Source organism: Lolium perenne, chromosome 7, assembly GCF_019359855.2.
Source record: "Lolium perenne isolate Kyuss_39 chromosome 7, Kyuss_2.0, whole genome shotgun sequence".
NCBI classification, from domain to species: Eukaryota; Viridiplantae; Streptophyta; class Magnoliopsida; order Poales; family Poaceae; genus Lolium; species Lolium perenne.
The window spans coordinates 294580457-294595970 of NC_067250.2; the positions used below are offsets into that span (position 1 = coordinate 294580457).

Genomic DNA, 15514 nt, shown 5'->3' on the forward strand with positions numbered 1-15514 from the left:
CTTTCTGTTTCAATGCTGTCTTCTTCTGAACTCCAGCATCCCCAGTCTTTTGTGGTACCTTCTTGTTCTTCTTCCTTTTTGGAGGATGCCCTCGACATCTTTGCTTCTGTTTCATTGCAATATGACGGTAGGCTGCATTGGGGAGTCAACACACATATAAACACATATAAAAGTTTGTAGGAGAAAAAAGGACCCAACCATTTAAGTGAATACAAATGCGTAAAAGCAAAAAAACAAGAGATTAAAAGGAAAACTAACCTGAACTTGTTTGGTGACACTGAAGAAGACCCAGCTACTTCAGACGGATCAGTTCCTACCATTTTAGCACACCTATTTGCTAAAAAACAAATGATAAGTAGGTAACCTTATCAACATGAAAATTACAGGAGGAAGAACTGAATCTACATAGCAACTTTACTAGCACTACAGACAACAAACATAGCAAAGTTGAGCAATAACAACCCAAAATAAAGCAAACTATGCAAAACAAAAAAGATTCATTCTGCATATCAACTTTAATAGCACAAGAGGCAACAAAACATAGAACTAGAGCAACAAACATATCACTACAGGCAACAAAAAAAACATAGCAGTACAAGGCAACAAAAAAAAATTCTAGTTGAGCAACAAACAAAAGTACAAAATTATAAAAATCAATACAACTCTTCATTCAGTCTATAAGAAAACTCAAGTATAGGTTCTAGCCTTTATTTTCAATACACAACTGAATCAAAACTAATAAAATTCATAAGGTGTGATTGGTTTTAGACTTGAACCTAGGAAGACATAGCCTCATGTTTTCAATTCTTCCTATAAATGTTACAACATTACCCGGCCAACCAGGCCATCTCCAGGGGGCAAATCAATCTGGATCGCACGTTGTTACTGCTACAGTGAATTTGCTCTCCCACTTTTCACTCTAACCGTTGGATCTGTAACTTCCTTTTTCACTTGTTCAGCTTCTTGTCGAGTCAATGACGCCTGGGGCCAGTCGCGTATGGGGTCGGGCCGCAGAGACAGCCCCGCACGCTTGTTCCCGTCGCTTTTCTTCGACTTCCACTCGCATCGCCTTGCTTTTCGCGTGTGCGTGGGAGCAGCCGGTGAAAGTGAAACCTAGATCGGTGAAACACTTTCCCCCAATCAGCCGCCTCCTCCCAATCCAATCCTCTCCTCGTCTCCTCCCCAATCGTTGCCTCTTTCATCCTCTCCAATCCCCGCTTCCATCACCACACAGGGCTGTGAGGAGGAGATGGGTGGAGGCGCGCAGGAGGAGCCTCTGCAAGACCGCATCCTGGAGGAGGGCGGCGGGACTAGACGGGACGACAACGGGAGGAGGCGTTGCAGGAGCAGGGCGGCGGCGCGTCGCCACAACCGGCTGGTGCTCGAGCCCGCCGCCTCTTCGCGTTGCTCGCTGACTCCTCGCGTCACCCGCCCCCAAGTCAGATGACGATGCGAATCAGTGGAGGAGGAGACCATGGAGGAGAGGAATGATGCATGGAGATGTCGTGGTTAGCGACGGAGCGCTAGCGGCGGGTGACGACCGGGCCAGGCAAGTCCATCTCGTCCCTCTCCTCTCGGTCTCTCTCTCCTGCACTCTGGGCGATGACCCCCAGTGCCTCTGCTACACCTCTTTGCTTCTTCCCCGGATAGCCCACTGGTATTTTCCCCCTTCTCTTAGTTCTCCACCTGGATCCACTTTAATTTTCCTGCTTAGGGTTACTATATCTGTATGATTCACGTGAAAGATTTTCCAGGTGAAGAGATCCCCTTTTTGGATCACGAAGAGCATGGAGCTTCTCAGATTTCCGAGGGAAATTCTACGGAGTCTGATTACCATCAGGTGGTTCTACCCTTCTTATCTTTTGAGGAAATCAAGTGTGGAAACTGAGCTTTATTGGTTTTACGCCCCCTCGATATGATTCTCTCCTCTTCAAATTTATTTTTCTTTTGCAGATAGGGTTTGGGTGTGCAGTAAGATTTTCATAGCGATGACAATTGCAGAATTGGTGTTGTCCATGGTTACTATAGCCCGAAGGTATACGTAACCTTCACACCTCTCTTTCCCTTCTCTCTTCTCATGTAATCTTTTTACTCCACTTGATATGCCCGTCTTTTACTTTAACTCTAGACTGAATTAATTATGTTACAACATTATTACGGCATAATTTTGTAAATATCTGACAATTTTATGCACCGTTAGGACCATCCACGGCAAGTCGAATCTCGAATGGCATGTATTTATATGGATTTGAGGTGAACCGACTGATTCTGCCTTGCTGTCATATCATTGTAAGTCGCTCTAATCCTTTGCTTACACAGATGCACATGATTTGCCAATTTGTTCGGGGGGTTTGATACTTCGATTGCTGGTCTTTTTAGGAAGTGTCACGTGCCTAAGGTTTCAGACTTGCAATGGTTATGACAGATTTAGTGATAGCTGACCATATGGCCTGTGACATTCAACGTGTGGTGGAAAAGAACTTACCTCCATGGTTGATGCGTATTAGTGCCCTAGGCGTCCAACTACATGAGCTGATCCAAGGTAACCTTCTTTTGTAAATTATTGTTTTCTAAGTTTATTTATTTTTTCTGATTTTGTGTGTGTAAATCATTAGTTAGTTGTAATGGAAATGTGGAAGTTTAGAGTTTATAATGCTGATTTACTTTCTGATATGTGAGGTGTAGTAACATACTGCTTGGCGGCGTGCTGCGGAATAGGCCGTGCCTCCTCTTCCCCCCAATCGCCGCCTCCTCTCCTCCTCCCCGATCCGCGGCGTACAGAGTAGGCAGGTGGAGCAGCACGACCCCGGGCTCCAGACCGTGCAGAAGAGATGAGGGGACAGAGGTGGCTCAAGCGGAGGACGACGGGCATGAGCGAGCGACGGCGCGCGTGGAGGAGGTACGTGTGGTGGCCGGACAAGCGGGCGAGGATGGCCAGGCCACAACAAGATTCACCTTCAGGTTAGGCTCATTTCTTCCTTCCAATCCTAAAGTTTTTCCTCTCCATTCTTCTCTTTTCATCTCTGGCCAGAGATGATTTGATCCATCCGGCGCGATTGAGATTTCCGTGTCTTGCTGCCGTGATGAGCTCTGATCTCAAATAGTGTTGTGGAAATTCGCTGGTTTGTAAGAGGCAGCAACAACGCATCTTTGCCGCTATCAACCTGTAGATTTTGTACTATATTAGTTTGAGGATTGCATAGGATCCACAAGAATTTGGCAAAATATGGAGTGGTAACTATCAACTCCATATTTCACATTGATGTGTGACATGAGTGGTAACTGATTTGGTAGTATATTAGTTTGAACATTGCATCGGATCTACAAGAAAGAGGCAAAATATGGAGTGCTAACTCCATATTTCTCATTGATGTGTGACATGAGTGGTAACTGAAATTGATTCATCATTTTCTATTTTAGTTGTAACTCCATATTTCGCATTGATCTGTGATAGGAGTGGCAACTGAAATTGATTCATCAATTTCTATTTCTATTTCTATTTTTCTGTATGACAATCTACTTGATCAGTCAGTATGATGTGTGTGTTCTTTTCTAGAGGAAAGAAGCCATCTACTTGAATGTGCTTTTGGCATTCTTTCTAGAAGAGAAAATAAGATTTAGATTGTAGGTCGCTTCAACCAAGAGGCAGAGGTACATTCGGAATTTGTTATGTACTTTTGCATGCTTGTAGATTGCTATCCCCTTTTATTAGTTGCATACAGTTATTGGATGGAAACCTAAGGTCTTTGTGCACTTCATTATGGATAAACCAATTTGTTGTATATACAATATTTTTGGCTGGATATATACGCATAGGTCTGATTGCAAACATGTTTCTTGCTACTGTTGGGAAGTCTGGGAATGACCTGCTATTGAATTCTGTAGGGTGCCGATTAGCAGTGAGTTTCTTTATTTTTCTGGGAATGACATTATGCAATTTTCCGAGCAGCAATCTTGGGATATCGGCAGGTTTGACAAGACTTTATTTATCTTTAAAGGGCCTCCGAATCCTCTCAATTTCTTTACTAACTTCATCTTTTCGTGTTTTGTTAATATGTTAATATGCTTTCTTCAGGATTGGTTCCCGTTTAGTTCTTGTCTTCTTGCTTTAAGTGTTACTGTAGAAAAGGTCTTGTTGTTTCAGCACGGATATGTTATTTTTGCTATATTCTAAAGCTAATATTATCCTTCAATCTGTAATGGAGGTTTATTCCGAGTTCTCTTTTCTGCATCTTTGGTAAGTACGCTTACTCAAAATGGGAGCCTTATTTCAGCAATGGTGACATGCTATGCGGTTGCCCTTTATTTCTATACTCCCAGCGGCAAGTACTCGTTGGCTGTTGGATGGCGTTTTATGGTTATTTGTCATACATGAATGCATGTTGTGGCTACCTCATGTTGTGATATTGTTTCCATGTATTTAAAGTGGATATGCATCATTAACGAATCTTTGTTTCTTGCCTCTTTGTTTGCCTTGCATTGATGGAGATCATAAAGTTTCTAATTCGTATTTTATCTCCTGAAAAAATACTGACTTTTTTCTTGCATCAAATCAGGGCCAAATAAAAGAAGTTTTCTATTCATGGTAGAAGCACAGCTTTATTAGGAAATGATTTCTATTATACAATGAATTCTTGAGGTACAGGTATGTGATTTGTAAGAGTGAGTTTTGCATTATTGTTTTCCAAGAAATTGAGTGGGTGCATTCTATGCAGAGATTGCTGTGAGTTTTCATCGTTGGTGCCTATGCCACATGTAGAATTAAACTAGAGGCTTGCTGATCGCTGCATTTTTTTCTAGACTGCAGTTTAATATTAGTGGTTGATGTGGTTTCTGATCTCTATTAAATGAACTAATAAATGTGTTATGAGAAAAGAGCTGAACATTATCATGTATTCTCTGTCCGCTTACTATATTGAAAGCTACTGAAGCATATCCCTTATATCCAGATTTGATGTTTTTTGTGTATGTAGGTGGCTCTGAGTGCATATAATCTGTGTTGATGTATTTAGCCATGGCGTTTATGTCACATGTATGGTACAGTCGTATTCAGCCAAGGTATTTTACCTATCCCTTTCTCTATTGTATTGAAATATTTTGCCATGGAATATTTTCTCATTATTACTTGTTTACTTACTCTAGCTTTGCGAGGCTTTTTTCACTAATATCAAGATAAAGAAGTTGTCGGCATGGTCGCTTTAATACGAAAGATCGTGTTAATTTGGTCGATGCACAATTGCAGAAGATAAAGAACTTTTCTGGCATGTTAGCTTCAATAATAAGGAATATGACAGGTAAATCTTGAGTGTGTGCCAATTTATTTTTTGTATTTTGCATTTGGTTCAGTTGCTACATCCAGTAATGGAGTGTAATTTGATTGATGATGTAGTCGTCTGATTTTTTTTTGACACAGAAGCTATATTGCTGAAGATGCCTACGGTTCAACAGCTTATGATGATTTACTTCAGCAGCTTATGATGTCTATGGTAATGTCTGCCAGGAAATTTGTGTTTTTCCTGATACTTTTTTGCTTCTATTTATTATCTTTGCCTATCTGTTTGTATTATTGTATTGGTGATTTTTTTCCTTCGTCTAAACATAGTATGGATGTATCCATGTAAATTCTAAGCCATCTTATTTGTAAAATGTGCGCTTGATTAATTGTATATTGATATGTTACGTTTCCCACTAAAGTTTGGTCTTTCCTTTCTCACTGAAGTTTGAGATTTCCCTTTACCAGGGAGGTTGGTGCAGTGTGTGACGGGAAGAAATGAGGTGAAGCTTCTCCCAATCGTCTGGCGGTGAGGAGGACGCGAGTTGGAGGTGGATTGAGCTCGATGGCCAGGAGGGGCCGTTAACTGATTGGGGAGTTTGGTGCAGCGTGTGATGGCAGGAAACGAGGTGAGGCTTTCATTTATTCCCCTGCTCATGATCTCTCTCAACAACTCAGTGTACGCCAGCTCTTGATAGCACCCTTGGCCGGTGAGAGCATCAATAGGAGCGTCTTAGCTTGTTTGGCTGCCATCTTCAAGCGGCATGGGACGTTCTGGTAGCATTAAAAAAGATTTTGTAGTGTTTCATAGATAAGGATTTGAAATTCCAGAGCCTGTGGATACTTTACGGATCAACATAGGTCACCTTCTGTTTTGATTTCATTTTACCTATTTGTTTTTGACACTAGATGACCCGTTGCGCTATCGCGCAAGTCTGAATTGAATCCATGTCTCATAAGTACATGGTGATAATCAGTAAGAAATAAAAGATAAATGAATCGACAGTATACTGATCAGCAGCAGCCACATACTGTTCACAATATTTGTTGGCATTTTCAAATAAAAGAACATCACCATCATCAGAAAATTTATTTTCCTTTAGTTGATTTTTAAGAGCTATTCCTATAAAGAATAGTACATGACATCGGCCATAACCAAGTCACAATATCATGATCTTGGGGAAAAGCTTTACCACTACATAATATTTGTATAATTGACAACATACCTATAAGAAATCAGAATGTTTAGCCATCTTTTGGATCGACGTATACACATTTTTCAAAAATCTGACCCCGCCACTAACATATGCGCCAACTATATTGCCAGTACCATGTATTAGTTACCTTACTCATTGAGGCTATGTGCATATATGCAACAAAGAACTATTGGTAGACGAGGGAATTAGGAATGCGAGCATCAGTTTCGAATCAAAATCAGAACCTATGAAATAAGCATAATTATTATAAATTATAGATGACCCTGTTATATAGCTACGGATTATAATCACTTCCAAAGCATAGTAGTAGTAAGCGAAAGTGATAGGAAATGCTCTGGTTGCCTGTAAGTGCAAGGCAATTACAATGCTGCTATATTCTCTAAAAAAACCGAACTCATTTCATGTTTATATAATTTATCTCATAGCCGAACCGTTCCTTTTTCTAGTGGATAAATAATGTGGATGTCATGCAAATACAAAATCAAGATCCTGTAGGTGCCAACGTGATAGAGAATAGAAGTAACGAAGAGGATGAGCTAACCTTGCTAGCTGCTGGAGCGGGCGAGCCGCTGGCTCCGCATAAGGACAGTTTAGTTTCAGAGAAGTGGCTCAAAGACCAACAATGTAAATGAGTTCATTGCTCCAGGAACCATACAAAAGCAGCATGCTCGAGCAGCTGCCCATGGCACAAACGACTGGACACCGAGTTTAGTTTCAGACAACAGGTTTCAGACAACAGGCAGTAATATTAGTAGGTAGCAACTAAAGTTCAGTTCTAGGAAATAGCAGCCAATAAGATCAGCAAAGGTAGCTAGAGCTAACCCATGAACTCGGCACGCACTACTGCAGGGCTCCTCCCCTGTTTGCACAGAGGGTGTACTTGCAAAGCGTGCCTTACATGCTTATACAAAATAAGCTTTACACTGGGGTGACCTTTACACTGGGGTGACAGTGCAAAGGTGACCCATTGACCGCATATACTACTGCAGGGCTCCTCCCCTGTTTGCACAGAGGGTGTACCTGCAAAGCGTGCTTCATAAACAGCGTGGGCTTATACAAAAGAAGCTTTGCACTGGCATTTACATAGACAGTGCAAAGGTGACATCGACTTGCACCAAGACGATGAGGCTGCCTCGGTAACCCGACGATCTAGCAAGGAAGGCTCACTGACCAACAGCACAGGGCGAGCCACGGAATGTTACTAAGATACTAACAAGCTCTTCAGATGGTCCATGTGAGGCATGCTTGCAGAAGGCACCATAGCTGAAGATAAGGCAGCGCGGACGAAGACCTGAATGTAAGAAGCCGTTATAATCTGTTAGCCTAGAAGAGAAGTAACCGAAGTGAGATTACAAATATAATTCTGAGAGAGCCTAGAAGAGAAGTAACCGAAGTGAGATTACAAATATAATTCCGAGAGAGGAAGGAACAAGTCAAAACCGAACACTCTTAAAATAGCGGAATAGGAAATCTTAAAAGTGGGCACGAAAAACAATCATAGCTGAAATCAGTGGCAAGAAGAAAACTTGTCAGGTAAGGAAGAGTCCTTCCTCTGGTTTCCAACCCTGTCCTATTTGATCTAGATAAGGAGTTTCCTGGTTGTTCTGGGCTATGCGAACTCAAAATATCTAATGGAGGAACCTTTTTTTTGTTTGACTTCCCTTCATTGATCTTAATGATGCAGTGCATTTTCATGTATCTCGTGCCGATGAAACCTACATGGAACTATTTCTTATTTAGACATGGCATATATGTACCCGTATCGCGGATGCTCTGTGGTTCTTGTTTATCATTACTCAAGAAGGGACCGTGCGTAAGAAAATGCTATAAATGGCCAATTCTAGCAGGTTTGCCCGCTAGGAATTATGTAGGTTATGATGAGTGTTGCTAATATCCATTCAAACATTTCTGTCTGATTCTGCTGCTGAGTTCCATGATCTTCTAACCTTATATGCGCACTATCTTGAGTGATTAGCCATCACTCACTGAGGGCAACCCTCTATGGCAGTTTAACTTAGTAAACCAATCACTGACTAAGGGTATTATGTTTCTCTGCCAAGTTCTGTTAAGGCTTAGTGAACTAACCGCTAATTAAGGTATTATGTTTCTCTGCCAAATCTTATTAAGGTATTTAGTGAAACTATCCAGCTGCAACATGAAAGGAAATTTCGGGTATTATTTTGCTAAACGAAAGCAGAGATAGAAGAAAGAATTCCCAGAGAGAAAAGAACAAGCAAAGATAGAACACCCGCAGAACAGCGGAAAGGGAAATTATAAAAGCAGGCGCAAAAAACAAGAGAGTCAAACCTTATATACATACGCCGCCCACAAACACATCGTCCAAGTGTCTACGGCTTCGCTTTCTTGGGCAAGGTACCTGACTTCGCAGAATTGGCGTTCCTAAGACAGAAGAAAGAATGTCATGTGCCTGTGGCTGGCTTTAGATAAAGTAGCACCATGTATTTAGGCTAAACCAAAGAAGGCGTAAAGAATATATTCATGGATTATTTGTCCAGCAGGGGGTGGTACATACATCCTAGAGCATAAAGCGGAAGTCGAAAACATAAAAATATCAAATCAAACATAATAATACCTAAACCTACAGGCAATAGGCGACGAAAGAATACCTCTTAGATTTTGGGTTTGGAGGCGGTCCGTTTTTCTCTACATCAGTGGTTATACAATCATCTTCCACAGGCTCAACCAACGTCTGGAAAATGTGCCAAGGAATGCAAGGTAAAGAAAGGATATCCAGGAAACGCTATCACAGGCAAAGATTAAAAGCACGTAGACTAACCGCTGGCTCTTCTTCAGCTGCGGCGGCACAAGCATCAGCCAACTGTGTGTTCCGTTTCGGAGGGCTTGAAAACAAAGAACGCTTCGTGCCACGCTTAGGGGCAGACGAACTGATGTGGGAAACAATAAATTAGGCAATGACATGGAAACAAAACAAACAAGATGTGCACACATCGAGAACAGGTAAAACAAGAATACCCTTTAGCTGGAGTCCCAGGGCTAGCAATAGGAGAAGGGGGTGTTGCATTCCCACTGCTATGCGATCCACCAAACGTAGCAGCCCTGTGATGCACATGTGATAGAGTTGGACCTAAGGGCAAGAGCCTGGAACCTGAACCACCAAGCGGACGATGAAGCCCCAAGACCTCGAGGAAGCAAAAAGCCAGAGGAGGTAACTCGGGTTTGTAGGTCTCCTCAATCCTGCAGACTTGGAAATTCAGGTTCTCGCTATTGCCTGAGTTCCATTTCTTCGAAATGGAAACTAAAAGCTTGTACTTGTGGCCAACGAGACGCTCAATCTCAGCCGGAATAGCTGTGTCGTGTCTAGCAACATTGGCCAACTCATCAACCGTGTAATAGCCTGGATATCTTTGCCGCATCAAGTTCATGAGTTGCTTGCCCACGGCCCCTGCCGCAACCTTTTCGAACATCACAAATTCAGATTCACCTGTGGCATCAGTCGCAAAGAAGGAGATGCAATACCTGAAAGCAAGGAGCAAACCACGATTAGGCAACATGTACCAGGGAATTAAAACAGGCAAGTGGCGAGGCACTTACGCTAGGCTAACGTCAGAAGAATCGCAGTCTTTGCCCGAACACCGAAATCGGCACCCATCGTGCTTAGAGGACTTGCGGCACACGGAGCACGAAGCGAACCACCAGCGCTGGTCTGCGCCGAGCCGGTCAACAGTCGCAGTGCAAAGGAATTTCTTTTCCTGGGAACATAGTTGGATCCAGGTAAGAAAAATGTAAAACAAGTATAAATCAGAATGAAGAGATTTTTCAGAGACAAAACAACCGACCATATCCACGAAGGGATCAACTTCATTCAAATTGCTCGAGGGTTTTCTCAGCGGGAGGCTCGTACACTCGGGGCGCGATGGCACCTGGCCCTGTAGGGACATAGGTGGCTAGAGGAACAAACTGCGGCCCAATCCTATTTCCAAAAATCCAAACGTAAGTATAGAGCAGACGGTAGAAAAGCCAGCACTAACAGGAAAATGTTAATTTCAGAGAACATACTTCTCACGGAACAAGTTAATATCAGGTATGTCCTCATCAATGTACCAACGACAGTGCGTAACTACCACTCAACCCTCTAACACCTAAAAAGAAATTGCAGAACAAGAGATACTCAGGTGGTGAGAAACTGAGAACGGCTGCACAAAACATATGAAACGATTCGTGTACGCAAGCAACAAAACACAACAACCCATCACATAACACTGAAAAGAGGTGCATTAACATACTTATAGCAGAAGAGATGTAGAGGCATAAACATACCAACTACAAGAAGTGAGAATCACAACACTTACCATGAGATGCCTTTGGCAGCGTTCCTACAAAGATAGCAATGACTGGTTCTTTCTCACCCATGGCACGAATCGCTTCCAGCGTCAAACTCAAGTGCTCGATCACCCCAAAGAACAAGCCTAATCTCATTGCCTGTACAATGAAACACAGGAAGATAATCAAGAAGGTGTATAGGCAACAAAGAGCGCACGCACGCAGAGAAAAGGAGAACAACAGCTTACAACAAGTCCTTCAAGATAACGGTCCTCGTATTAGAAGCAACTGCTGGTACATTGACTGAACAGGGATCACATCAGAAACCATGTCAATCTTCCCAATAACATCTGTACAGAAATAGCCCAGAAATCAAGAGGTAGTCACAGAAGGTGAATAGGAGCAGCCTCGTGAGTAGTGAGAGGAGAAGAAAATCAATAAAACTAACCAATGAAGCGTTCGGCACGGCCACAGGGGACTGGGATATCTGTAAACGAAGTAAGACTGTACCTACGTAATGGGTATGTATCCGCCAACCCAGGTCTTTCTTCAACCGTGGTATACCTTGTAACCGAACCATGAAAGGGCTCTCAACAGCTGAAGGTTGGCTTCGACGGATTACAGAAAAACTTCCTTATAACAAACACCTTCCCTTCCTCCAACACATCCTTAAGCCGTTCAGATGTAGCCGGAGGGAGCTGACCATACATATGGTTTCCCTAAAGAAACAAGAACAAATTTATAGCCGGCACAAGAAGAAAGCGAGAAACGGTAAAACCGTAGAAAACCATAGAACTATAACACCAACCTCAACGTCAAGTAGAACCAGATCAGTGTGCTGAATAGGCCCTTCATCGGTCCCTCCACGATAGTGCCACATGCGAGAAACAAGGACACAGATCGTCCACTGATGGTTGTCGCTGTGGATCTCAGAAAGCAGGTTGAACGCCATCTGAATCAACATAATAAAGACGATTAAAGCAGGAGGATGCAGCAGAGTGAACACAAGCATAATAAGCAAATAAGAGGAATAAGGACAAAACAAAGGAACCATAAAGCAAGCGCAATCATAGAGCCATTACCTTGTAGAAAATCAAAACATTTGCTAAAACAGACCACTACCAAAACACCGTAAGCATAATTTTTCGAGAAAATTCATGCCTCGTGGAAAACATGCAGATAGCCTAACCAACGAAGCAAGAGACCATACATAGCACACTTTGGCGTAAGCATGCGGCGAAAGCCTCCAAAACCAGGAGACTAAATGCTAGCATGAAACCATAATATATACACCCCAACATTCCAAGCAATCAGAGCACCAACAAAGATTATTCATCGACAAGTGACTGGAATATTTCAGCAGACACCCATGGCACCTCTGTTCGCTAGATAGATTAGCCATAGAAGTGAGATAAGCTATACATAGAACACCGGCAAAAGCATGCAACAAACACACCAGATTCCAAACCAAAAGGCCAAAAGCTTTCATGGAACCAAAGCATATATACTATAACTATGTACATTATTAGACTACGAGCAATACTATCTCACGACAAGTGCCTGAAAAATTTCAGAGAACACAATGTTCCTAGTTTCAGAACCACACGTGCCATCCTCGTTCTCAATCAATATCTTTAGGGCTTCTTTTGAGGTTACACGGGACACAGCGACATAAAACTGGCCATGGGTGAATACAGGAGTTTTAAGATACAAACCAACTGCTGCAAGAGTCTGGCCTTGACTTTTATTAATGGTCATCGCATAACATATTCTAATAGGAAACTGGCGGCGGTGTAAATTAAATGGCCATTTAGGATCTCTAGTTGTAAGACATATCCTGGGTATGTAGACAACATCTCCAACATGGGAGCCAGTCATCACAATGGCCTCAATGACTTTCTCAGCAAGCCTAGTGACAATAAGACGCGTGCCATTACATAAACCAGCTGTCTGGCTTATATTTCTAAGAAGCATGATGGGAACACCTTTTTTAAGCACCAGCCTATGATATGGGAAGTTGTTTACCTTGATAGTATTTAGGACCTCAACGGGATAAAAAATATCTATGTTACGAATCCCATCAGCGGAGTTTCCTGTAGAGTCACAGCTTAAGTATTCCTTCTCCTCACCAGGCACCATAGAAAGAACATGCCTATTGACATCTTCAGCTACCTCATTAGTCGGTGTCAAGATGGCTCTTTCTCTTAAATAGTTCGGATCAGAGTACCTTTTCAAGAAATCAACATATACAGCCTCAACAATAGCACCTATTTTATCACCATCAGTATGCACTAAATGATCGTCAGGGATGGTAATCCAAGTTGGGTCCGATTCCCCCGGGCGCGCCACGGCAGGAAATGTGCCATCACCGATGCTCAGAACCCACCGAGCAAAGGTTGCTGCCGCGACCTGCACATCAGGATCAGTGCTTTGAACAGCCAGACGCTGGTTAATAGTAAGGTGAAGAACCGTAACATGATCCCATAGAGGAGAATTAGTAATAGCAGAACCTACAACCTGGGAACGTGTCCCGCCCTCAATTACCGGCAAGATCTGCCTAAGATCACCACCCAAGACAACCACCTTCCCACCAAATGGTTCATCAGCTAGCAAAGGGTCATGGTCAGACAGGACATCACGCAAACTTCGATCAAGTGCCTCAAAGCATTTCCTATGTGTCATCAAGGCCTCATCCCAAATAATAAGGGACGACGCCTCAATCAAAGAAGAAAGCATTGTACCCCTCCGAATGTCACAGACCCCATTAGCATCTAGGTTAATAGGAATCTTAAATCTAGAATGAGTTGTCCTACCGGCCAGGCAACAGAAGAGACGCAACACCCGAAGATGCAACAGTCAAGACAATTCTTTTATATCCCCTAAGATATGTAACCAAAGCATTCCAAAGAAAAGTCTTTCCAGTGCCACCCTGTCCTGAGACAAAAAAATAACCCAGGCTTACCATCTCGCACCTTATCTACGATAGACTCAAAGGCAATTTTCTGATCTTCATTAAGCTGAAGTCGCATAGCCTCAGAGGTCCTAATGAGTGTTTCACAGTCCTGCGAAAGCTCGTCACTAATCATGGTATTTCCACACGAATCAGCAGCATAGCTTGTCTTTAGAGGCAAAGCATAATCTAGAATTTTACATCCATTCTTAGAGAAGACAATAGATAATTCATCTAAAAGCATATTTCTCAGCTCATCGTCGGGAACAGTATAGGAAGCATCATGAAGAGAACATTGTATCCTATACTGGATGTCTTCAGCCAAATAAGTCCAATATTTCTCAAAAAAGCCATTTTCATCAAGGACACCACAGAAAATAATCATAGTAACAAACAGCTGCCGTAACTGGTTCCCCATACCCCACTTCAAAGCCTCATCGAAAGCACAGTACCACTCACTGTCATCGCCTAACAACCCTCTTGCAGCACATGCATCCTTAAACGATTCATACACAACGCCATTATAAGTCCTAACGTCGGCATAACACTTTGCGCCTTTTACAATCATCAACAACATTCTGAGATAGTAAAGCTCACCGGTAGAAGGGTGAACATAATATACCCTCCCAATTTTGTCACTCCGTTTTCTCCGCACCCATTGTTTATTTTCTGGCACCCAAGACCACTCTGTTGGAAAATCACAGTAGGTTAAAGACCGGGCGTTAGCATACTTGGCATTACCAACAAACCATTCAGTTAGCATGGTCTTTTGTAACAGGCTATTATTAATAATCGCAGGAAGCTTAGCGAGTGCGCGAAAACGCACAATTTTAAAAACGGTTGGGCCTCCACCATCGTTCACGGAACGGTCTATGGTTGCTCCCATGGAGGTGAAAGCGAACAGGCAATTGTACTGGCGTATTTTCTCAAGAAATGCTTTGCTACGCACGGGGCCATCGAAATCAAGGAGGGCACGCAGGAACTCCGGCGGCTCCTTGAAAGGTGCAATAAAGACCTTCCCACCTTTGCAGCAATTGTTATAGACAACTCGCCTTTCAGTGATCGCAGACGCACTCTTCACCCTTTCCTGGTACCAGAAACTCGCCTTACACCGGCCACAACGATAGTCCGGCCCTCCATAGTAAGACTTATCTGCATAGCCAGCTACAGGTTTTCTCGGTTCAGAACCAAGCAAATAAAAACATGATAGCAACAAACACAGGCAGCACAAGCCACATGAGGTTTCTATTACCTTTTAAGATATCAACCTCCTCTGTTGTAAACCCAACCCACAAAGGCTCCAAGGGGGAAGTAAATGGAGCATCTGTACCAAACATGGGCATATAAAATCTCACAGAACTAAAATAGCACACAGCAAGCTAAACCAAGCAAGTAACAGGGGAAAGAGCAAACAACAACCTGGTGTGCGCCCACGCTGCCTATCATGTATGACCTTGCGCCTTTTTCGGTTTCTAGTAGCAACCTCTGGACTAACAACAGGGAAGAAACCATCCCCTACAGGAGAACCAGCAACAGCACGCACGCACAAACATTAAGAAGCTGAAACAAAAGGAACCCACCAGCACCCAAAAGAAAACAATGAAGCGCATACATTTTCTTTTGGGGAGGCCTGCAGAAACAAACCCAACAGGCGCCGGCAGTGGCACAAACCGGGCTCTATGGCGCCTAGGCGCACTGGTTCGAACTTTAGAAGCAGAAGCCACCCTGAATGCTCTTGTACGGGCAGGACGAGGGCCAACCATGGACGACAAA

At 42.9% G+C, this 15514-nt stretch overlaps 1 protein-coding gene and 4 long non-coding RNA genes across 6 annotated transcripts; 2 read left to right on the plus strand and 3 right to left on the minus strand.

Moving 5' to 3' along the window:
* The first annotated feature begins 838 nt into the window (after nt 1–838).
* Nucleotides 839–2028, plus strand: LOC139833235 (uncharacterized). Its single transcript, XR_011748624.1, has 3 exons — nt 839–1657; nt 1755–1840; nt 1954–2028. It is a non-coding gene; the product is annotated as an uncharacterized lncRNA (long non-coding RNA).
* A 152-nt stretch (nt 2029–2180) lies between these two features.
* On the plus strand, nt 2181–4967 carry LOC139833327 (uncharacterized). Its single transcript, XR_011748869.1, has 4 exons — nt 2181–2289; nt 2380–2542; nt 2686–2961; nt 3557–4967. It is a non-coding gene; the product is annotated as an uncharacterized lncRNA (long non-coding RNA).
* Nucleotides 4968–7196: 2229 nt separating this feature from the next.
* LOC127312193 (uncharacterized) lies at nt 7197–9621 on the minus strand. Its single transcript, XR_007858191.2, has 5 exons — nt 9484–9621; nt 9287–9395; nt 9117–9199; nt 8797–8889; nt 7197–7780 (listed from the first exon to the last, which is right to left on the minus strand). It is a non-coding gene; the product is annotated as an uncharacterized lncRNA (long non-coding RNA).
* A 51-nt stretch (nt 9622–9672) lies between these two features.
* On the minus strand, nt 9673–10889 carry LOC127312194 (uncharacterized). Of its 2 annotated transcripts, none has more exons than XR_011748786.1 (4): nt 10821–10889; nt 10308–10441; nt 10063–10220; nt 9673–9987 (listed from the first exon to the last, which is right to left on the minus strand). It is a non-coding gene; the product is annotated as an uncharacterized lncRNA (long non-coding RNA). The 2 variants fall into 2 exon arrangements; XR_011748785.1 differs by lacking the exon at nt 10821–10889 and adding an exon at nt 10528–10581.
* A 54-nt stretch (nt 10890–10943) lies between these two features.
* On the minus strand, nt 10944–15504 carry LOC127312195 (uncharacterized). Its single transcript, XM_071824365.1, has 10 exons — nt 15354–15504; nt 15161–15256; nt 14994–15065; nt 14568–14905; nt 14339–14428; nt 11600–11743; nt 11387–11510; nt 11240–11278; nt 11060–11141; nt 10944–10950 (listed from the first exon to the last, which is right to left on the minus strand). The coding sequence occupies exons 1-10, from the start codon at nt 15502–15504 to the stop codon at nt 10944–10946; spliced, it is 1143 nt and encodes a 380-aa protein (XP_071680466.1).
* Between the last annotated feature and the right edge of the window lie 10 nt (nt 15505–15514).